Source organism: Ursus americanus, chromosome 30, assembly GCF_024610735.1.
Source record: "Ursus americanus isolate L20-20 chromosome 30, mUrsAme1.1.p, whole genome shotgun sequence".
Classification (NCBI taxonomy): Eukaryota; Metazoa; Chordata; class Mammalia; order Carnivora; family Ursidae; genus Ursus; species Ursus americanus.
In genome coordinates, this window is record NC_142156.1 from 18,578,107 (window position 1) to 18,602,591 (window position 24,485).

Consider the following 24,485-nt stretch of genomic DNA (forward strand, 5'->3'; position numbering starts at 1 on the left):
AGGCCAGGCGGGGCACTGGCAACCCTGCCTGCCCTCCGCCCTTTCCCCACCACAGCCCACCAGCTCTGAGATGCCTGCAAAGCTCCTGACTCAGATGGGCTGAGCAAGTGGTACACTAGGGGATTTTTCATGCCCCTTCTTGTCCTGCTTTTCTCAACACTGCGGGTGGGATACAGTCCAAATCCTTCTCTAACAAGCTCACATTGAGAGAAGCACCATCCTACTCTGAGTCTCAGACTAGAAGAACCACTATACAAACGACTTTCACTTATGACTGTCCAACTACAGCCAGGGCTGTTATCTGAAAAAAACATATAAGTGTGAGCATGCATACACATACGTGAGAAACAGGAGCTTAGAGAACCAAGAGCTCCTGAGTGCTTCATTCTACCTGGCAGAGTTTAGCAGTTTAGAGACGCACTGTATAGTCACCTTCCCAGTGAGCCCACTTCCAGTTTCAACTCCCAAGCGTGATGCAAAATGAGCCAGTTAGGATTTCAGCAAATAAAGAACAGACCCTTTCCCAGATGTAACAATGAAGAAAAAGCACGAACTTTATGCTGCTTCTGATTATTTTGCTTTTTGTTGTAGTTTGTGATTAAAGACTGTTTTCTTTTTTTGACCTTTAAAATAGCAGGGAGTGTGGACATCAACCCTTTTTTATCAACATCATCATCCAGAAGCAAATGGCTCCTTAATTTAATCAGGGTCTGTTATTATCAAATCATTGCCCCGGCCTCAGCCCTGCTGAAAACAGAAGCAGAACATTATCAAGCTGCTCAGGAAGCCAGTGAGTAGTAATTGCTCCCCCAGAGAATTGGTCATCTGAAGGGTTCTGTGTCCTGCCTAGTCATAGGAAAGAAAGTATGGCTAAGATTTATGCCCTCACCCCACCCCAGAGCAAGAGATGTAGAAGAGAGGCTATTAAAGTAGGCTCAGTTCTGTCGGCTTTCACTCCCACGCCCTTCAAATGGACGTCTCAGGGCAGCTGGGTATTCCAGCCTCTGCAGGCTCTGGTCACCACGCAGTAACCGAAGCTAAGAAACATGTGACTTAAAACTCACAGGTGTTCATTCAGAAATAAGAGCAACTGAGAAAGTTTACATTATTGCCTTTTTCTTAGATCACTGGCTGACGAAAAGGCATCCTCTATTTTCTGTAGCAGGTCATTAAGCCTGTGACTGTGTGTAATACATCTGGCTTTAGAGCACAATTCAGGGTCTCCATGATTCACTCTACGTGATGTTGCATTTCTACGCCCTGCCATCTTGACCACAGTCCCTCTCCCTATCTGCTTTAGACATTCAGTTCATTTGTTTTTTTTTTTTTTAAAGAGTATTTCTTCTTGAATTTCTGCTGAATACAAACACTTCCTCCTTTTGACAGGCCCATCTTTAACGTACAACTGAGAACAAGAGACAGACCAACATGTCACGGTTAATTGTCATCCATTTCTAGTGAGGGCAGAGCTAGAGTGGCCAATCCCTTCCCAGTGCTCTTCAAGAATTAAATGTGCTATTTTTAATATTCCTCCTTTTAACCATTACAGACACACCTCATCTTACTGTGCTTTGCAGATACTGCGGTTTTTACAAATTGAAGGTCTGTGGCAACCCTGTACTGAACAAGTCTGTCGGCGCTGTTTCTTCAACAGCATTTGCCTACTCTGTATCTGTCGCAGTTTGGTAATTCTCTTAGCTCAAACTTTTCATTATTATATGCGTTACCGTGGTCTGTGATCAGTGATTATAATTCACTGAAAGCTCAGATGATGGTTAGCATTTCTTAGCCATATTCTTTAATTAAGGAACATACTTTTTTTTTTTTTACACAAAACACTATTGCACATTTAAGAGACTACAGGATAGCGTAAACATAATTTTTATATGCACTGGGAAACCAAAACATGCATCTGACTGGCTTTATTGCAACACTCACTTTTACCGGGGTGCTCTGGAACCAAAGCCACAATCTGTGTCGGTATGCCTGTATTCTCATGCTCTACAGTTAAACTACAATTCAAATACTTCTCTGTTGGCTAAAATCCAAAAGCGTATAGTAAGACCCAGAACAGTGCCTATGTAGACTTCTTTATCTACGTAGACTTCTTTTTTATGGAGTTGCTGGTGTGGCAGAACTGTCTAGCTAACTAGACAAAAGTCCAGACATGATGTAAACAATCGGCCCTCTCTAGGAATAAATGTACCATTCACATACCCTTTCTCAGTAAGGGCATACTCCTTTGAGACAAAGTCTGCTTCAAGTATTAAGTGAACTCACACAAAGGTGTATAATATATAATTATCCACCACTTTCTACTTGCATACAAATGAAGCAATTGATGTTTTTAAGTCTTCTGCTAAATGCGTTTTAGGAGCTGACCTAACTATGCTCTGAGCAAGCAAGTATAGAGTCACGAGTGAATGCAGACACATGAGACACAACCGAGTATCTGTTCATAGGACAAAAACCCCAGCCAAGGAGACCTGACCAGACTTGAACTGAATCCCATGAGCCAAAAACATTGAGGGACAAGGTGGATTTCATTCTCTAAGGCGGCTGAGGCTGACAACAGCTGCGGCTGGAAGGTATAAACTAATCTCCCTGGGATAACAAGTATTTGAAAAAGGATTTTCTAAAACAGGCATAGTTTTTTTAAAAACTGTCTTCCAAATACTGAACGTCAAGGCCAAATTGAATGCATGAGAAGGAGATCTTTTAAATATGACCTCTTCTCCTGCTCATTCTTAAAGAGATCTTTTTTTGATTGTAGAATTTCTCTTTTACTCATAGCATGCAATGTGCTACCAGAATTTTCACTAATAAAACAAAATGAGAATAAAACGTGTGGTTACTGATAAACAACAGAAGCCACACCTCCCGAGGAGGGATGCTGACCTTGATCCCCCAACAAAGGGGAGACGTGGGCAAGGGCTATGAAGCCATCCATTTGGTCCCCTTCTTGGATTTAACTTCCAGACTCTGGGATGGAGCAGGAGGGGGGCAGGGAACACACACAAGTTTCCAGCCTCTTGACCAACACCCTGCCCCTCTGCCCCACAGGCTAACCGTCTCCTGCAGGAGCAGCTGCGACTGCTCGACTCCAAGAACATCGACAAGCTGCATGTTTCCAAGCAAAACAGACCATGAAACAGAGCTGTGGTTTCCCAGCAAAACAACTGCAAGAGGCTGAGTGTGGAGAAGTACGTGCGACAGTTACCAGGGGGTGGGGGGTGGTGTCGCCAAATGCTGAGGAAGTGAGAGTCACCGCTGCTCACCGGGGACCAGCTGGTGCTGGGGCCCACGGTGGGTGGGGAAGAAAACCGACACCTCGGTGGCGGCAGCTACCACGGAAACGTCGTGGAGCGAACAACACGTGTGCTCAGAAAGTGTCTTTGAATAACGTCTAAGAACATTCTCAGGAAGCTGCTCCCCAATCCTCACGTTCCTCCATGTAAAAAGCCCTTGATAAGTATGAGACCCACAGAAATTTAGCGGGTCGGACAGATGATGAACTTTGATTTGGAGGAAGAAGTCCCTCCACCCCGCTTGCTTAATGAAGCAGAGGAATCGAAAGCAGAAGGAATCCACACTCGCCACGGTGATCACCTAACACAGAGGCTGAGGACACCAGACGGCATGTGCCGCACTCTGCAGGAAAAAGAAATCTCCACTCAGTGGCGGCAGCAGCTGTGCCCCAACACCTAGCCACTGCCCGAGGCAGGATGTGCCTTCAAGAAAGCACTGTGTATTCGGGGCTCATTTTTACCCATCAGTCTCTGCCTTCCTGTTTTAAGAACTGACCTCGTTTGTGCAGCTGTCTATTAGCTAACCCCACCACCCTTAATATGTTTCTAGGGGTCTCTGAGGAAGACCCTGAGCTCAGAGCATTAACAACTGGTCTTTCTGTTAGCCAGGTGGGATTCTCTTCTATTCTTTTTTCTTCAAGACATTAGAAACACAAAAGAGAAGCAGAAGGAGAACACGGTGTCATTGAGGAAGCTGACCCCCGAAGGAAATTCTGTAGCCTTGTCTTCGGTGGGCTTTCACTTCCTCTTGGCAGCTTCTCCAAAGGAGCAGTTTATTTTGCAGTTCACTCAAGTCAACTTTGATCACCCTAGAAAGGTTTTTCCATTAGAGACTCTATCCAGCTGGCCCCATTCATGAGCTTCGTGGTGGCAATGACATATTCTGTACCCCCATCTTCCAGCTGGGAGAGAAATCGCAGGGCAGCAATTTCAGCGAAGGTTACACCCCCGAGGAAAAATATCAGTGTGACTCGGTTTTCTCCTGGTTGACCTAAAATGGAAACATTTCAGAATTAAGAATTATTTATTATGGCTCATTCTCTTCCCATGTCTTAAAAAACTGCATCACGGGGGCACCTGGGGGCTCCTTCGGTTGAGCATCCAGCTCTTGGTTTCGGCTCAGGTCACGATCTCATGGGTCGTGGGATCCAGCCCCAGCGCTGGGCTCCGTGCTCAGCAGGAGTCTGCCTGTAGATTCTCTCCCTCTGCCCCCCCCCACTTGCTCTCGCATGCGCACTCTCGCTCTCTCTCTAAAAATAAATAAATAAATCTTTTAAAAAACCTGCATCATTGTGGCTCAATCAGTGAAGTGTCTGCCTTCGGTTCAGGTCATGAGCTCAGGGTCCTGGGATCGAGCCCTGAGTCTCTCTCTCCCCCTCTGCCCCTCCCCCTGCTCACTCTCCCTCTTTCTCTGAAATAAATCAATCTTTGAAAAAAAAAAAAGCATCGTATATAAGAAAAACAAAGTTAAGTGTGACTTGGTACAGACAGTTCTCTGAACCTCAGGAACATGACTTTTGGTCTTAACGCCTTTTCTAATTACTGAGATCCTCGCCTCAGAGGCTGAAAGCTGCTACTCCCGAGGGAATGATGGGTTCTAGTGCTTACACTACACGTTAGCAACTAACAACAGAGGTGTGCCGGACTCTGAGTCCCGCGTACCTTACAAACGTACTCTACAAAGCAACCGCATAGTCCACGAGAGCCACACGAGCAGGACGGCATTCCCTATAGATGCCGGCCACAGACTTACGTTTCTTTTGCAGTCCCGTAGGCAACGGCTGCCGTTCTTCAAAGTGGGGCCCTGGGAGTATGCGGAGAACTTCCTCGATACTGCGCCAGCCAGGCCGCGAGAGCAGCTGCGCCAGTCGCACGCTGAGAGGGGCATAACCACTGTACACATACGATATGTCCGTGGGATTCTGTTAAATAATCAAAGGGAGAAAAGTCTGCAGATACAGAGACAGAGCCACTGAACAGCGGCCTTTTGGGCAATCTAAAATTATGTGATCTGGTTTTGAAGGCAGAAACACAAACTCCGCAACGTCCTGCTCCAATCCACCCCAGCTCGGCCTGCTTCTCAGCTGGCCGAGGTTCACTTTCAACTCAGATCTTGAAAAAGCCACTCAAAGCATCTCTAGGTACTGACCACGAAATGCTGTTATTTGCTTCGGCAAGAAACTTCTTGGAGGGAAACCCGGCACTCTCTAGCTGGGTAACAACGTGCATTTCCCTTGAACCCAGTCATTCCACTTTCAGGCATTTAGCCCACAGAGGGGCTCGTCCACCAGAATAGCCCAAAGCCCAGATGTATTAACTGCAGCTCCGTGTGTACTAATAAAAGACTGGAAACAACCTGAATTTCTATCAAGAGAAACCTATTAAATCATAAATTAAGGTTTATCTGCAAAACCACTATGCAGCAATTAAAAAAAAAACTTACAAAAAAGAATGAGGTAGATCACAGAAGAATCTCCAAGATACAGTGTTTAAGTGGTGGCTGGCGTGGGTGGGGAGAGGCAGGTCAGAACAGGGAAGAGAGTGGAACTAATATATTGTTTACACTGTACGACACAGAAATTAAAAGTATCTATACTCTCCCCTCCCCGGGGGAAAGATAATCTGATTTTGCCACTGGTGGAGGAGACTTTTTAATTATTAGCTTTTGTTGCAGGAGGCAGCCTGATAAAGTTCTTATGAAAGTCCAAAAAAGAAAATAACAAAGAGAAATTTAGAAAAATTGGAATCAACAATAAATGTAAAGCGAAGAGCACTCTACTTTGGAGGCCAATGGTATAACATATGCATCTTTTATGTTAAAATGTCTGTAGATACATAGAATCTTCCTGGAAGGATAGATTAAAAAACTGGTTACAGTGGTTTCTTCTGAGAGAAAAGCAGGGTGAAATGTGGAGGGAACCTAACTTTCCACTGTTTGCCTTACTTTTGTATGGCTGACATTTTTACCACATGTGCTGGACATTTTCCAGATCCTTCTGCCCCGCCCCGCTCTGTGTCCAGGAGGTGAACCTGTAGGCTCTATGCCAATGCGCTTCCACGCCCTATTTGGGTTTGGCCAATGGGAGGCACCAGATGGAACCTGGAGGGTGGGCAGAACCTGGGGTCAGGGGTTTACGGCCCTGGCTTGCTTCTGTGACACCGCTGGAGGCTGGCTGTGTCTCTAGACCAGAGGCCTCTCATCCCTCGTCTTGTCAGATGGTTTCCCCACACAGCTCTTCTCTCCAGGTTCTGGAACAGTTTTCTGCAGCAGTTCCCTCTCCTTGCCTTCGGGCCCAGGCTGGTAAGGAATCCCCACTGCATGCCTTTCACCGGTTGCCACCCTGCCCACATCTTAAGAAACTCTCCTCTAACTCCCCAGTGTCAGAGCACCCTTTGTTCTCAGCTGGGACTCTGGCAGATATAAAATGTGAATGCATTACTTTCTCAAAAACATTAGAAAACTGTTCTAGAAAGGGCAAGGTGGATGTATAAATAAGTAGCCTATGTGGCCACTATAAACCATTAACCAGGAGGTAAACTGAGTTGAAGTGGAGGGTGTGTCTCACCTGTTCGTTCACATCATCCATCCAGAGGCGCAGCGTTTTCCGGATTGTTGGGTAATTGTTTCTGCCCCCCGTCTGCGGCTTCAGCAGGCCAGCCTTCTCTAGGTTGTACAAGGTCAATATGTGCTCATAGCCGTACGTCTGCAAGACAAGCCATTTGGATTGATCCCAGATCAGGAAAAGAGTTTCTGCCAATTTCTAATAAGAGCACTTCCAACAAATGCATTTAGTTTGTGCTCTGGGGCACGTGACCCAAGTCCACGGAATGCCTGTCTACAGACACAGGGGCAGCGCCGAGGATGAGACCTGCTTGCCCGTTACAATTCATCCAGCTTGCTGCTTCAAAGAGGGATTTAAAGTTTGTTCTAAAGTCAGAATTTATGGACCCAACTTAAGTGAGCATCAAATAAGTTAATAAATATTTTATATGGGCTATAATTAGATATCTTAAAAAATGAGGCAGATCTATACATCCTGATAAGAAAGATCTGGATATATTCTTTTTTTAAAATTAATTTATTTATTAGAGAGAGTGCATGCCCGAGCAGGGGGAGGGACAGACAGAGAGATAATCTCAAGCAGACTCCCTGCTGAGCATGGAGCCCCACATGGGGCTCGATCTCACGACTCTGAGATCATGACCTGAGTTGAAACCAAGAGTTGGATGCTTAACCGACTGTGCCACCCAGGTGCCCCTGGATATATTCTTAAGGACAAAAAATATAATAATAGAATACTATGTACAGTAGGATTTTATTTCTGTTTAAAAAAAAACAGTAAATAATAACAGTAACAGCCGGCACTTACGTAAGTGGGGGGGGCAGCGTTCTGTTGTAAGCGTGTCACGCGTGCATGAACTCAGTCTCTTTATTACAACCCGATCTGCTAGGTGGTATCACTATCCCCGTTTTACAGAGAAGTTTAAGTAACTTGCCCAAGGTCGCGCAGGTACTTAGTAACAGAGCTGGGACATGGATCCAGCCAGTGTCACCCCAGAGTCTGCGAGTGTGAATATTCTTTGTCTGTAAGTGCAAACAAGGGAGTCTGGAAGCACAGAAACCAAACTGTTGCTATGGGTCCTATTTGGGGAGGGAGATGGGGGTGTGGGTGAGGTGCAGGAAGGACCACATGTTGCTCCGGATCGCCTTCTTTGAATCTTATATGTTGAGAATGCATGTGTTATCTGCTTAATTTTTTAAAAGACAAAACAATATAAAAAAAATTTGAGCATTTAGTTTTAATAATAATGTACTAAACTATGGCTGGTGATAGCAAATAAATACTACCTGAGACATTTTCAAACGGAGGGGAGAATTTTTTAAATAATGGTGGCCTTTTCCTAATCATGAAGTAAAACAGGCTTAATTTAAATACATCTGCTAAGGGATTATCATCAGAAAATCTGCAAAAACGTCCCTTCCTCCATCAAATGCAATCCAGTTAAAAGCAAGGGCACCAGACCCCGGTTCCCTGAGTTTGGGCACTGGCTCTGCCACTCATTAGCCGGGTGACCATGGGCAAACTACAAAACGACCCTGTGTCTCAGTTTTTTTATCCATAAAATGGGGACGATAACAGTATCTAACTCACAGGGCTGTAGTGAGGATTAAACAAAGGAATACAATAAAGCTCTTTCACTAGAGCCTGGTACATAGTAAATGCTCAATGAACATTAGAGGTTATTATTATGCAAACACAGTACACAGTGATCCATACCCAGGACAACCCCCTCTGGGTGTTAAAAAATTTTAAAAGACAGGTGAAACAATATACCACAATAGGAGCTTTAAGCAGTATTTTTTTAAAAAGGTATTTCCTCCCTTGGTAAATTAGTAATGTGAAATCTACTGACCTGGAGAATTTCTCTTTTGTAATAATCCAGAACTTTTTGTTTGAGTCCACTATTGCACACGGACTGGAGGCAAACCAATCTTAACACCTTGATCAGCGGGTGCTTTTGGGCAATACAGTCTTCAATGTAACTGTTGACCTAGAGACAAAATGTATAGGTATGTATCCCAGCATCCGTTTTGGGGACCTAATGAACTTGTATTTACGATTATTTTTCAAAGTGGAGGATACACTTGGGCATGCAGCTGCCTGTCTGAACACAGCAGACAGCCTTCTGAGAGACCCTTGAATGTCTAGGGCATCTGTGACTGTGTCTGTCTCAATAATAGAAGCAATTTATTGACCGCAAAGTAATAGGAACTTTCTTGGAAAACAGGAGATTTTCTAGAAAACAGGAATTTCCAGAAATTGAATAATTTTAAATGTATTAATAGAGGTGGATATTTACAGGAATTACATGAGCAGTTCCACAGAAAGCAAATATCATCATTTAACTACGACAGGCCTTAAAGATGGTTGATTTCAGGGGCTGGGAAGCCCCTCGCACAGAGCAATGCTAACTACCCGTGACTTGGAGAAATCTAGACTTCCACATTCTGCACTTGCTCTTAAAATTGAATCGGCAAGGCATGGGAATCAACACAGCTGCTTTTCTAGCTATAATCTGACATTTGATAAATCACCAATGCTTTGTTAGTTTTATTGTTCACATACCTTATCAGTGTCTATTCCAGACATAAACTCCTGCTCCACTGTTAGTTTATCAAAGAAGTCTTCAGAAGCTAAAATGTAATTAGCAAATTTCAACTTAGAAATTAAATAAATGTTGATTTATTTGAGCAGTGTGCTTTTCTATCACAGAAGATAATTAAGAAACAAGACACACAAAAAAAACAAGCAAGCCAAAGGTTCAAACTGTCAACTGAAAACAATCTAAAACGTGGAAATCCCTGTAACCTTGTGCTCCTAAATTACACTGAGTTGTAGCTGACTCCTTTGCTGTCTTAGGACTCAATACAGACCCCGAGAATTTTGCCTCAGTACCAGGGAAGGCCCGTCTCCCCAGCACTTCACTATCATCATCGAATTCAACCCAGTTTTAACTGCTTTCGATTAACAGGAAAACAAAGAACTGATTTTCCAACACCATGTTTTACTTCAGATTCAAAGTAGACTTCCTAATACCCAGCACCCACGTCTTACGAATAAACTCGTCTCTGGTTTAATATACATCTCTGAGCGCTTTTAAAATACTCAGCGTATGATCTCCCTACCAATTCTGCAGGAAGTTTTCAAGGGGAAAAACAGAAGCAGACACATCACATTGCTCTGATTAAATTACCCTTAACAAGAGGGAAAAAAACTAGACGAGAAAAGAGCCTCATTATGGTGGCAAACTTACAGAAGAGTTTTTTTTTTCTTACCACTATTCCAAATATTTTGTCTTGGGATTAAATCAATAATAAGAAAAAATGAGTTAACCACAAATGAAACAAATTTAACTATGAACATGCCTACACTTACTTAACACTGAGAATGACATACAATGTTCAAATAGAGCTGCCTTTCCCAAGGAGGGATCACGCTGTCCGTGACCCTGGTGTCAGACAGTGTGTATGTAAGTCAGCCCCGATGAAAATCATCACTCCAAAGGATACTCACTGGTAACGTCTTTGATTAACTCAGCAATCGAGGTGTGGTTTGCAAGTGAGCCTCTTGCTGCTTGCATGTGGGGCAGCTGGGAAACAAACTGCTTGATCTCCCCGACCGTCTTAGCGTTGTGCCTTTCCTGAAAATGAGAAAACGGCAGACCCATCAAGCAGGAGATATATTTTATTTATTAATTTTTTTAGAATTATTCTGTTTTCAAGATTTTATTTATTTATTTGAGAGAGAGAGAGACAGCACTTGCATGAGTGGGGTGAGGGGCAGAGGGAGAGGGAGAAGCAGACCCCCACTGAGCAGGAAGCCCAGTGCGGGGCTTGATCCCAGGACCCCAGGACCAGGATCTGAGCCGAAGGCAGATGTTCAACTGACTGATCCACCCTCGTGCCCCGAAGATATTTTATTTTTAAGTGCTCTGTTCTGTGTGCTGCTCACAGGATGTATAATTTATATCAATGTGAAAAAAAGAACGGAATACAAACAGATCAGGCCAAACCCAGCTCTGACATTACAAGAAAAACAGAGATGAGTCCATGGTGCCTGATTACCGCGTTAGTAGCTGTTCAGAGAGCAAACGCGTGAGGTTTTCTCCTCCTATGCCCGGGCTCTTACCGTGATTGGTATGTGGGGGCTTCTGAGTATTTGTGGGGGCACTATTAGGTTTCCCACAAACATTTCTGAATAAAAAACGAAAACTGTTATGTTAAGAGGGGAATGTAAACAGCAAAGTGTCCTCTATAATTAAAAAAAATTGTATTCTTACTGCTGAATCTCAGTCTTGAGATTCCACGAACAAAGCGAACCTTGCCCAGTGGTGGGAATTTTTATTTGCAAAATTTAGTCAAGTAACCGAAATGTAACTTCAGAAATGTGAAAATCAATGAATGAATATAATCCCTCAGAAAGATGAAATCTAGAAATACATACTCGGTGAAACATTAGTTTCCAAAATCCTCCCAGTTTATGTTTCCAAAGTCTAAATACTCAGAATTTATCATCTTACTGAATTTCGCTGTTTCCAAAATGAGCTTCCCCAAGAGTAAACGAGCGGCCGGGCAAGAGGAGGCAGGAGGCGATAATGAAGCGCCTCTCTCACTGTCACCTACGGCATCGGCGGGGCTCCGCCGCCACCGGCACGCCGCCTAAACTTAGAGCTTTCGCCCCAAACCACAAGTTCTATTCTAGAGGATCTTTTATTTATAGTACAGCCGGCTTCCTCTTGAGTGAGATAGGAAATAATGAGAAAAAAAAAAAAAGGTAAAACAAATATTTCTGACGAAAGCCTGTAAACAGCCCACACTGCTCCCTCCACCCTGCAAAAAAGGAGCAAACTTAACACCTTCTGTCACGGGTCTGGGGACAAGTTCTAAAAGAAACCCTGGGGACCCCCAGTTGCTTAGGAGAGAAACGTGCACCTGAACCGAAGCCCAGAGGCTCTCCTCTCCTGGGGGGGCGCAGTCTAGCCTGTGACCCACAGCGGCGGCAAGACGGCCAAAGCGCCTCACCTCAAACGCTGCGGAGATCACCTTGGCTTTCTTGCTAAGCACGGAGCCCACCGCGTTGAAGTTCTTGTCTCGGATCTCAGCATAGAGCTCCTCTGCAGAATTCAGCTGAAGCTTCTTTGCTTCCGTGGGGAGATCCTTCCCACCATCGCCCTGTTTCTTCGGTGCAAATTTCTCCGGAGGTAATTTCACATAACCTGGATGACAGCGGAAGGGAGCAAGCACCTGTGTGCATTTACTGGAAGAACGGATCAAGGGTCCGGCACAAAACAGGATTTTCCAACTCAGGAGAGAAGTAAGCCCTCTCTGGGAAACAACGCCATACAGTACTGAGGTTTGATTTTTCCACGGTCAAACTACACTTTGATTATAAAGACACACATCAGGACTTTTATTAAACATTTCTACCGTTTCAAATGCTGACAGAAATAAGCATGGTGTGGGCCAAAACCAAACCAGACCTAATGATCTGTCACACCGAAACACTAGCAGGCCTCTCCAGTCTCCCATGTGGTGTCCCCAACCTTGAGTGTTGGCCCCTCCCTGGATACGCCCCACTGGGATCTCAACGGCAGCATCCCTGTGTTTCGTTCGGATGTGGCCTGCCCCTCGCCGTGGCCCTCCACACCTACCCCTCACCAAACCCAGTGCAAATGCCCCCTCTCCAACCAGCCTTCCCGAACTGCCAGCCACGAGGGCCCACATTCTCCAAACTACAGTGCCACCTATATCTAACCCAGGGCCGCTCCTCACGGGGACAAGCACAGTCCTGCACACTAAGCATCTGGCCAGCTTTCGTGGGAACGACAACAGCAGTTTTTGCTTGGACTCTGTTTAATCTGGTGTCTGAAAGCCAAAAGTCAGTATTGTACTTTCTCAAATATCCTCTGATTTACACACAGAGAAAGCATCTCCTAAAAAAAAAAAAAAAAAAGACCTTTTGGATACTTTTATCCGATAACCTTTCAGGAAACACAGATGTCACTTTACTTACTGTTCTGAATGCCATAAATTTCATCAATGAGTCCTTCATACGTAAGCTGAGTGGCAAGAGGCGTTAATAAGTCCACGTTTCGATCGAGCAACAAGAGATTATCAAACACAGGAAATACTGAATTCTGGCTTCCAGTAAACTCTCTCTTCATCCTGATCATCATATTGGCCACTTGCTGGAAACAAAACATTGGGTCAGGTGGGACCTTTCTGGGAAGTAGCAGATTTTAAAATGCCGCTAAAAACAGAAAGACCATCAAAAAATTTTAAAAAGGAGAGAAACTGTGGAAGAGTGAGATTGATCAGAAATAAGCAGTTAGAGAAAAGTGTCTGCTGTTGGCCACCCCCTCCCACACACGCACGTGCACCGACACCAGCCACTACTCAGTGAGGCGCGAACTCACATGCAGTCTGTTCTCGTTATTCGTGGGACTCCTGTGAGGTCACCACGAGCAATGAGCCAGTGAGCACTGAGCCTCTGCTCCAAGGGGAGATATGGGGTTAGGTTCCTGCAAGCCTCTGGTTACAACGTTTTTTTGTTTTTGGGGGGTCTTTTTTTTTGGTTACAATGTTTTTATCAACTAATGTGTGACCTTGTTTTATGTGTGTTTCTATTTAAAGATACTTTATTTTGTATGGCTTGCTGATTCACCAACGATGAACTCCTAGCCAACAGCACCGTCACGCACGCCTCAGGGAGGCTGAGCCAACACGGATTCTCTCGGTCAGGCCCATCAAAACCTTCCCGAGCTCGGGAACACGGGCAGTGCGTCAGGACCACCCTTGGGGCCCTGTGAAACAGTGAAATCACCAACAGAAAGCACAAAAAATGCAAAAAATGTGGTGTTAAGTAGTACATGGCACTACATAGTGGCAAAAAAGGACACCTGTTTACAGCCTGGGAGCCGAAACAAGAAGGCAGAGCATTGCTTCACTGCACGTCAGCTGGGAACGTGCACAGTGGGCGGCTCAAATTTCCTGCCACTCGTGACATGTCTGCAGAACACCGTGAATATCACTTCTGGGGTTACAAGCCCAGTTCAGCAAGCAGGTGAATTCACACATAAATAGGACTGACTGTTGTTGGTAAGTAGCTTCCCATTGCTTCCCTTTTGGGTACCAGGGCACCCCTGCCTTCACCACAAAAACATGTACCATTTCTTACCCTGGCGCACTCTCCTTTCCCAAAGATCTGGGGGATTGTGCCGTACAGAGCCTGCAGGGTCATCAGCCCCTTGGCTGCGTGGTAGAGGCTCGTCTGGTCACTCTCCAGGTAGCACTCCTGCGGGGAGAAAGGGTGGTTACTGTTCAGCCCCAGTCACTGGGTGCTGGATGCCTCTGTTTGGCCCTGGACCTTTCCCCTTTTTTCCCACTTTGCCTGGAAAGCTGGGGATGCAAGAACGTTTCGTCAAGCTGCTATTTGGCAGCCGAGAACACAAGGCCAAGAGCTGTGCTACTGGGACACAGCTGTGGAAGCAACTGGTAGAGCCTTCTGGAAGGAAAGTGTTCACCAAGCACACCAATTCTTCTTCTTTATCGACTCTCAAGTAAACTGATTAACAAAGATGGACAATGAGAATGGGTTCTCCTACTCCCTACGGGGAGTGCAGACTTTGGGAGGGCATTCTGGGAGGGCCACATGCTAATACCCACAAAGGCACACATTCTTTGACCCCCAAAGTGCCAGAGGACCACACAACGGAATACTTAGCAGTTTTGACAAACGTGAGATTTTCATATATGCTGACAACAAACAAAGGTTGAAACATCTTGAGGAGTGAAAAGGGGTAGTGGAACAATCTTTAGAGTATGATCTCATTTTCAGAAAATACATTTTACTTTATAAAATATATAAGGTATATTTCCTCAAGGCCAACAAAATACACACAAAGCCAGTTGGGAAGCGAGGGGGAAATGCTCAGTTCTGACACTGACTCACGTCACCTTGATCTGAGCCCCTCTGTGCCACTTCCCAGCTGCTCCCTAGGCCAGTTAGATAACCTCTGCGTGCCTCAATTTACTCATCTGCAGAAGGGAGTACATTCCACGTGGTGTAAGGAGTCAATGAAGAAAATGCATATAAAACATTAAATCCCAGCATTTGAAACATACAGTAAGTGCTTGATAAATGTTAGCTTCTATTATTTGGAGTTGTTTGGATATTTTTCACAATCATCATCTGCTCATAAGTTAAATGGTACATGAGGTGCCTGGGTGGCTCAGTCGGTTAAGTGTCCGACTGTGGATTTTGGCCCAGGTCATGATCTCAGGGTTGTGAGATCGAGCCCCACATCAGGCTCTGTGCTGGGCGTGGAACCTGCTTAAGATTCTCTCTCCCCGGGGCGCCTGGGTGGCACAGCGGTTAAGCGTCTGCCTTCAGCTCAGGGCGTGATCCCGGCGATCTGGGTTCGAGCCCCACATCAGGCTCTTCTGCTATGAGCCTGCTTCTTCCTCTCCCACTCCCCCTGCTTGTGTTCCCTCTCTCGCTGGCTGTCTCTATCTCTGTCAAATAAATAAAATCTTTAAAAAAAAAAAAAAAAGATTCTCTCTCCCCCTCTCCCTCCCTCTCTAAAAAGAAATAATAAGTCAAAATGGTACATTGCACCAGACACGTGCCCTTCACCCACCCGCCCAACATGTCTAGTCTCCAAAGCCAGGAGGGATAGGATACCAGAGGGATTAGGGAAGACAGAGTGGAGCACTCGGGCACTCTGCCCAGGGGAGGAAGGAGGGCCGGCCCCCAAAGACACTGTGAGGAGTGTTTGGTCACCACTGGAACCACTGCCGGAGAGAGAGAGGGCCTGAGTGACGGGGGGAGAGGGAGAAGCAGACTCCCCACTGAGCAGGAAACCTGATGCGGGGCTTGATCCCAGGACCCCAAGATCATAACCTGAGCAGAAGCAGATGCTTAACCGACTGAGCCACCCAGGTGCTCCTTTAAGATTTTATTTTTAAGTAATCTCTAAACCGGACATGGGACTCAAACCCACAACCCCAAGGTTAAGAGTTGCACACTCTACAGACTGAGCCAGCCAGGTGCCCCAGCATTCATATTATTTTTAATTTAAAAAGCTGTATTCCTACAGACATTCCTTTTTTTCTTTTTTTAAGATTTACTTATTTTTATTTCAGAGAGAGCAAGTGAGCAACCATGGTGGGGGGGGGGCAAAGGGAGAGAATGTTCAGCAGACTCCCCCCTGAGCACGGGGCCTAGGGGACTTGATCTCAAGAGCCTGAGATCATGACCTGGGCTGAAATCAAGAGTTGGATGCTCAACCGAAGGAACCACCCAGGCGCCCCAGACATTCCTTTTATAAGGCTATCCTTAAAAAAGATTTAAAAGGTAAAAACAGATATTAACCTTGAATTGTTTAATATAAGTGTCGGTGGGGTGATTATTTGCATTAATATCTCAACTCTGTTGTGCACTTGTGGCATTTTAAGCCAGGAGGACATTTTGGGAGGGACAAATGCTAATACTGTTAACATTTAAATGCACATACTTTTTGACCTCTAAATCCCACATGCCCACACCATAGAACAGCCTACAGTTTCTATAAAGGAGACAGGCTTATATACACTGATTTTTATGTGTACAATTAAACACTGTTACTGAGCATTCAATGGGTGAATTCTGATTCCCACATTTTATACAAACCAATGATGGAAAAGATCCTAATCACATCCCCAAAGCACAGAAAGACCTACATGTGCCTTCTGATGCCAAAAATCACTAAATTTATGCTCATTGTTTAAAATCACATAAATATATAAAATTACATCAACTCCATCAGAAATTGGGGCTGAATTTCGCACTAGGTGGAATTCTCAGCCTTACCATCCAGGCCAAATCTTTGATTTCTAAACAGAATCTGAAGAAAACATACAAAACCAAGAGCTTGAAATTCCCAGCAGAAAATAATTCTATCCGTTTTTTGCAAATCATCGGAAAAACAAACAGGAGATCTCTCCTCTGGACAGGGTCTGTCATGCTGGGACAAGTTTTCCTCAGCTGCTACCAATTCGCATTAATTACAGAGATGTGAATTAATGACAGCTGGGTAAACCATTACAGATACATGATGAAACAGATATAGCAAAATGGTAATTCCAGAACCTATGTGATGGGTATAAGGGTGTTCCTTGTCAAACTCTCAACTTTTCTGTATGTCTGAATTTTTTCATTTAAAATGTTGGGGGGGGGGGGCGTATATACCACCTTTGGATGAAATTCAGCGTATAAGCAAACCAGTAGGGAACATGGTGGAAAAAGAGCCAAGAGGTTCTCTTGGTTACTCAAATTAGTCAGTGGTGCCACTGAGATCTATCGCCTCAAGTTAACTCTTTAAAGGAAGTGATCACTGTTAACAGCATATTGGGGAAGAGAAAGTTTCAAAGAATTTTTTTGCACAACACCAGAGGTTCTCGAAAGTTCTAGTCTCCAGACCAGCAGCATCACAAACCCATGAATCAAGGAAGGAAATATGGACAGATGTGAGTGCACTGAAAAACACGCATGGCAAAAACTACCATAAGCAAAGTCCAAAGACAAATGTCAAAGGAGAATAAAGAACAGTCTACGTTTACGGGGCCCACATGCACAGTGACCTATGTACAGGGTTATCTGCTGCCTCTGACAGCACAAGATGAGAAACGCTGATATGGCCTTCAGAAGTGGACTGGTTTGATAAATTATAGTAGCTCCAAAAAAAATACAGAAGCACTTTCATATATGGTAGAAAATGACCTTGATATATATTATTAAGAGAATAAAGATACCAAAGTCACATAGTATATGCCATCATTTGTATAAAAGTGGAGAGGGTATTTTATATATACTATGAGCTGTAACTACGTGAAGCATCTCTGGAAAAAAAAAAAAAAGAATTAGTAATAGTGATTGCTTCTGACAGGGAATTGGCAGCTTGAGCACTGGGAGGCTTACTTTTCACTCTGTACCTTTCTTACTCAAAGAATTTATCATTGTACAGGATAATGTCTTCAAAACACTTTCAAGTCATTTTATTAAAGTACTATTTTTTTTAAAGATTTTCTTTATTTATTTGACAGAGACAGAGACAGCCAGCGAGAGAGGGAACACAAGCAGGGGGAGTGGGAGAGGAAGAAGCAGGCTCCCAGCAGAGGAGCCTGATGTGGGGCTCGATCCCAGAACACCGAGATCATGCCCTGAGCCGAAGGCAGATGCTTAACGACTGAGCCACCCAGGCGCCCCTAAAGTACTATTCTTATGAGAGAGAGTGTTCTTCGAAATGAAGATGGTAAATAAAACAAATACATAAAATCACATTTGCAAGAAAACTCTCAGCTCTGGAGAACAAAGGCGTGCACATTTGCTATAAACTAAGTGGAAAATAAGCAGCGGAGAAAACCAGAGCTGCAACAACTGGCTACCCATCTGGAAAAAATTAAATGAACCTCAACCTCACACCACACACTTCACACAAATGCACAATTCAAGCTACACTAAAGACCTGACCTTTTTTTTTTTTCCATAAAAAGCAAAACTTCCAAGACTTTCGAAGGAAACTATAAGATTTCCTATGTCTTCAGGGTGGAGGATTTAGTAATACTCAAAAAGCACAAACTAAAAGAATAAAAGTGATATATTTAAAGCTTACTACAAAGCCACAGTAATCGAGAGAGTATGGTACTGGCATAAACACAGGCATATTGATTAATGGAATAGTACTGGGACATCAGAAATAAGCACTTATGTTATGGACAACTGATTTTCAACAAGGGCACCAAAACAATTCAGTGAGAAAAGTACCGCCTTCCAGCGAACGGTGCTGGAACAAATGGACAGCCACATGCAAATAGAATGAAACTGGATCCCCACCTCCCATCAGATAAAAGTGAACTTAAAATAGCTCAAAGACCTAAATGTAAGACTGAAACCATAAAATTCTTTGAAGAAAACATAAAGGACAATCCATTACTCTGGGTTAGGCAATGATTTCTTAGATGGGACGCCAAAAGCAAAAGCAACACGAGGGAAAAACAGATAAACTGAACTTGTGTTGAAAAAAAAAATTTTGTGTGTGTTGGAAGATACCACTTTTACCAAGTGAAAAAAAACTCACAGAATGGGAGAAAATATTTGCAAATCGTGTATCTGATAAAGGACTTGCATCCAGAACATTCCAGAATTCTTACAACTCTTCTAATGAAAAGATAAACTATCCCACTTTAAAAAGTGCACCATGGATCGGAATAGACATTTCTTTAAAGGAAGACATACAAATGGCTAAGAAGCAGACGAGAAGGTGGCCAACATCATTAGTCACTATGGAAATGCAAATCAAAACCATAATGAGACAATGCTTCACACCCTCTGGCATGGCAAACTTCAAAGACAGATGATAATGTGTTGGTGAGGATGTAAGATTGGAAACCTCATCTATCTCTGGTGGGAGCAGAAAACAGTGCAGTCACTAGGGAGAAGTCTGGAAGCTCCTCCAAATGTTAAACACAGAGTTTTACCGTTCGATCCAGCAATTCTACTTCTAGGTGTATGTAAGAGAAATGAAAACACGTGTACACGCAAAACCTCGTGTGAATGTTCACAGCATCATGATCACCGACAGGTGAAAACTCATCATCTGTAGTGGAGGTTATCATTACGACGGATACTGTTTGGCAATAAAAAGGAGTGAAGGACTGATATCTGCTCCAATGTGGATGACCCTTGAGAGCATGAGGCTAAGAAAGACGCCAGACACAAGAGACCACATGTTATATGATTTCGTTGATAAGAAATCTCCAGAATAAAGGAAATCCATACAGATGGCAATGGACTAGTGACTGCCAGTAGCTGGGGAGGGACACAGTGGGAGTGACTGCTAATGGGCAGAGGGTTTCTTTCTGGGATGATAAAAACGTTCCACAACGAGACGGTGGCGATGGCTGCACAGCCCTGGGGATACACTGGAAACTGGTGAACTGCACACTTTAAACGGTAAACACACACTTTTATGGCACGTGAATTATGTCTCAATAAAGCTATTCCTAAAAAAAGAAAAAAAGCACTTTGTAATGGGAAATGTTTACATGATAAAATATATTATAATTAAAAGACAACCACAGATGGGAGAATATACTTGCTGCTTCTATAACCCACAGTGATTCGTGTCCAGAATATGTAAAGAATTCCTTAAAAAGAAAAAATGGGTGACAAAAATGAACAAGCTGAAAATGCGCTGAAGAGAAAAATCTTAAATGTCAATAAACATATGGAAAGAGGCTCAGCTTCATGGTAATCACAAATGCAAATATGACAAAAACCAAAGTCTGACGTTAAAAAGGAGAATGCCAAACTTACTTTGAATGCACCCTCTGATTCCATGGATAAGAGATCCCCATCAAATGGAATGAGGTCGAGGCTGTACTCCTCCCTATGAATAAAGGATCCCAGAACACCCAGATCCTTCAACCGTTGTTCGCACAGTAGACTACGTCGCGGCACAAACAAAATGTGGAAATCTCTTGTTGGACCACGTCTGTCTTCACTGCAAATCAAGTAACATTTGTTAGCTTACAAGCCCCTACGAGTCGTCGGCTATTTCACTTATTTTATTCCCAGAGCCTGGCCCGCTGCCTGGCACACAGCAGGTGCAAAATAAATGCTGGTTGGATAAACATACACATATTGACTTCCAGATTCAAGTTGTTACATAGTTGCTTCTTTGTTCTCTTTTTCCCTGACAGGAAAGAGGCATTGATTCACAGCCAGTGTTTCGTGATGCATTTTCTAGCTTTCTCTTAAACCGTTTATGGGGCTTTAAAGCTCTCAGGTTTATGGAAACAGGATATCCGTGTCTTACTGAAAACAAATGACTCTTTAACCCAACCAATGCAGTGACACAGCCTTACAGGAAAATGAAAGATCACTCCTGACTCCCAGGTCTAGTCTCCTTGACAGTGGACTTCCCACAATAGCCCAGATGCTTTTAAGATCTAAAAGGCCACCTCAATCAACTGTACCACAGAGTGCAGATGGGGCTGAGAACTTCCTCTAAAGACTGGATGCTGTATTAAACTTTCATCAGCTCATACTTATTTTGCTTATGAAATTCAAGCACGCTATATTGAGTGTATTGAAAAATAACCATTAGAGGTTTTGGTTTTGTAATCAGAGTCCTTTCTATTGATATAGGTCCCAATTTTAGCTGTCCTGAAAATGGGGTTATATGTTGACCCCTTTCTCCACCTGTTTGAACAACTTCACGAGTTTCCCATTTGCCGTCTTATGTTCTTTCGCACCTGCCCTGTTTTCTAAAGACCACCTTTCCATGCACTGGCAAGACGAGGAACTGCACAGAGGCTCCGTACATTAAAACCATGAGAAGGACCAAACCTCTCTGGGACCAAACATAAACTCTGAGAGATACCTGAGCACATTTTCAGCAATTATATCCATCAGTTCTAGCCTGGGTCTGACAAAAAAAATAATATTCTTGACATCAGCTGCTGGCAAACGACTTCCTTTAAGTGTGAACATTTTTTCCACTTCATGTTCCTAGAAAAACACATACACCAAAGGTTAACAAAACCCCTGAACTTTACCTATCCTATCCAGATTCAGACATCATAAACACTCCCAGCCAAATAACATTATTACTTGATTAGCAACATTTAGTTTCCCCAAAGCCAGATGTATAAAGGACAAAGCTTCAGGATTAAGTCACTGCTACCGCACCTGAATTCAAATGAGCCTCACACGAGGAACTGTCAGGGACACCAGGTAATGGTCACAAAATACAAGACTCGTAACTTCCTAGAAGTAGGATCAGCATAAAATCACTGGCCAATGGACCACTGTATAAAGAATGTTAAACATGCACTAGTATCAGTGTATATAAAGACCAAAGAGCTTTGCCAGCCAATTACTCAGGAGAAAATGTAAAATCCCATTATTGCTACAGTTTAGAATTATTAATCTCTAAATGAAACCCAAATAGCTTATTTACCTTCAGTAGTGAATACTGTGCAATCAGGCCAAATGGTCCTGTGAGGTACTCGTCCCAAACTATTGCCTGTGGGAGGGGAGAAACACTCTTGTTATGCTTAATACCAGGTAATACCAGGAATTTCAACAACACCTACAGAAAATAGCAGTCATACATAGTAGGAACATTTCCTTCAAACTCTGAATTAACAAAAATTTTAATTGGCTCTAACCACATTCATATCTTACAGATCTAAAGAAAAACCAGCATCTGGACAAGTGATGTTATTGTTGGCTTTTTGTTTGTTTTCTTTTGTTTTGTTTAAAGATTTATTTATTTGAGAGAGAGAGAGAGAGAGTATGTGTGCAGGGAGAGGGAGGAGAGAAGCTCAAGCAGACTCCCTGCTGAGTGCAGAGCCCAGCTCGGAGCCCAACACGGAGCCCGATCCCATGACCCTGAAATCATGACCTCAGCCAAAATCAAGAGTTGGACTCTTAACAGACTGAGCCAAGCAGGGGCCCCAGTGATGCTACTGTTGTCATGGGGAAGTTAAGACTTAATCACTGTCCTCGACAGGAAGAAGGAACTGTAGTTTGTCGTGTATCTGGTATTAATTATTAGATTGAACCAGATGGAAACTGCTAATGGCAACAGCTCAACCTAGTATTTTATATGGAAATGTCACATAATCAAATTATATAAAATTAAAACCTTGGATATAGGTATTACAAATCTTATTTTGACAGAAAAGTTTTAAAAGCTTTGGGAAGTTTAAGTAACACGTCCAGGGTCACACAGGGACCTTGGACCTTACATATGGCATTGGGGGACCAACCTAGTACTCAGTGACCCACGGATCATTGCTCTGGGCCACTAAGAGCATTTCTACTACTAATCTCCAGTGTCATTTCTTCCTCTCCCCCCGCTTTTAAATAGAGGGTATGCACCAGGTGGGTGGAGGGGCAGAGGAAGAGGAAGAGAGAGAATCTTAAGAAGCTCCATGTGGGAGCCCTGAGATCATGATCTGAGCCGAAATTAAGAGTCAGACGCTTAACTGACTGAGCCACCCAGGTGCCTCCTTCTTCTCTTTTTTAACTGAAATTTTTACTGAGACAAGTGTAGATTAACATTTATTTGTAAGAAATAATAGAGAGGCTTTGTATGCTCTGCCCAGTTTTCCCCAATGGTTACATTTTGCAAAACCAGAGTACAATATTACATCCAGGATACTGACATTGATCCAATCCATGACCTTATTCAGATTTCAGTATCATTTCTTGAGCCTGAACTGGGCACCTAGGACTTAGCCTCCTTTTTTTCGCTCAGTGGCTGCTAGTACCTACTCTATCTCTTGCGGTTCTGTTCTTCCTAAGACTGATTCCTGAGATTCCCCAGGTTTTCCTTTTCTTTTCGGAGCTGTATTGCCAATTACTTAAGGGGCCTGATAAATCCTAAGGGGAGAGGAGAAAGGTGACACCACTTAGAAGAAATCCTATCAAGTCCCTGATCTACAATTTCTTACTCAGCTGTGAGCTGGGTGGTAGTAAACGTCTAACAGGATAAACAATCCCCAGAATGGTCACGGTAAAGCCTCAAATAACTCCAACTTCTTTCATAATCCGTGTGAGCAGCAGGTTGCAAGATGTTGTTGCTTCAGAGACTTTCCATAGTTCGATATGCAACGACACGCATGATCACTGTAATGCAGGGACACTGGACCATCTACGTCCTTGGGCCGGGCCCGCCCCATGCGTCCTGATCTCAGGGGCACCAGACCTGCCCCTCTGGACATGAAGGGCACCTGACAGAGCTGGTTCACGAGGGGCTGAGATACCACAGTGGCTTACTGTGCAGCAACGAAACAAGTGCTATGCCACGCCGACTCCGGACTGCGTGCCTCAGGACCCACGGGCAGGTCCCTCTCCCAGCCTCACTGGTCCCGCCTGTTCCCCTCCTCGGAAGCCCCAGGGACCTCGTACACCTGGAGCTCAGGCGGTCAGGCACCGGAACAGGCCAGGCCGGACTGGCGGCTGGAGAGCGCTGTCGCCACCTCCCATCCCTCACCTTGCTTCCCGCGCACTTGTCCAGGAACTCGCGCAGCTCGCGACGCACCGCCTCGCGCAGCACGTTCAGGTTCACTCGTCCGTAGGACAGGTGCGCCGCCATCTTGCCCCACCGCTCTCTTTCCCGGGGGAGCACCCGGACGCGGTCACGTGGCAGCAGCATCACGTGACTAGGGCGACTGACAGCACGCAAACCCGGAAACTGTAATGGGCTTGCTATCTTTCCTGGCCCTAACGCCCGCAGCTTATTCTACCGCGTGGGTTCCGACACTCCCCAAGTACCCCGGCACCATCCGGACCCTGCCTCAGTCCAGGAGTCGTTGGACGCTGAGAACTGCGTGAGAGACGGGGACTGGACCCTACTCGTTCTTCTTAGCAGCAAGCATACCCACTAATGGAAATCTTTTATAGCAATCAGAAAGCCCTTCTCCTTGCTTAGTTCGTAGGCTAAAATTTACAAAAAAGGACAGCGGCTGAGGGAGCCTGTCATGTGACGTCACTGTTTCGCTCTTCCTGGTAAACTTTCACTACATGGTATTTTACACAAATACTATCCCACGTGGAATCCAAT

At 44.2% G+C, this 24,485-nt stretch overlaps 1 protein-coding gene across 1 annotated transcript; it reads right to left on the minus strand.

The window, feature by feature from the left end:
- Positions 1–1,312: 1,312 nt before the first annotated feature.
- Positions 1,313–24,062, minus strand: VPS33A (VPS33A core subunit of CORVET and HOPS complexes). The gene is made up of 13 exons (XM_045777759.2): positions 23,916–24,062; positions 21,873–21,938; positions 21,294–21,421; positions 20,225–20,411; positions 14,048–14,164; positions 12,884–13,058; positions 11,893–12,086; positions 10,385–10,511; positions 9,437–9,504; positions 8,724–8,861; positions 6,875–7,012; positions 5,062–5,230; positions 1,313–4,299 (listed from the first exon to the last, which is right to left on the minus strand). Exons 1-13 carry the CDS (start codon positions 24,015–24,017, stop codon positions 4,118–4,120), a joined length of 1,791 nt encoding a protein of 596 aa, XP_045633715.1. The 5' UTR covers positions 24,018–24,062; the 3' UTR covers positions 1,313–4,117.
- Positions 24,063–24,485: the final 423 nt, after the last annotated feature.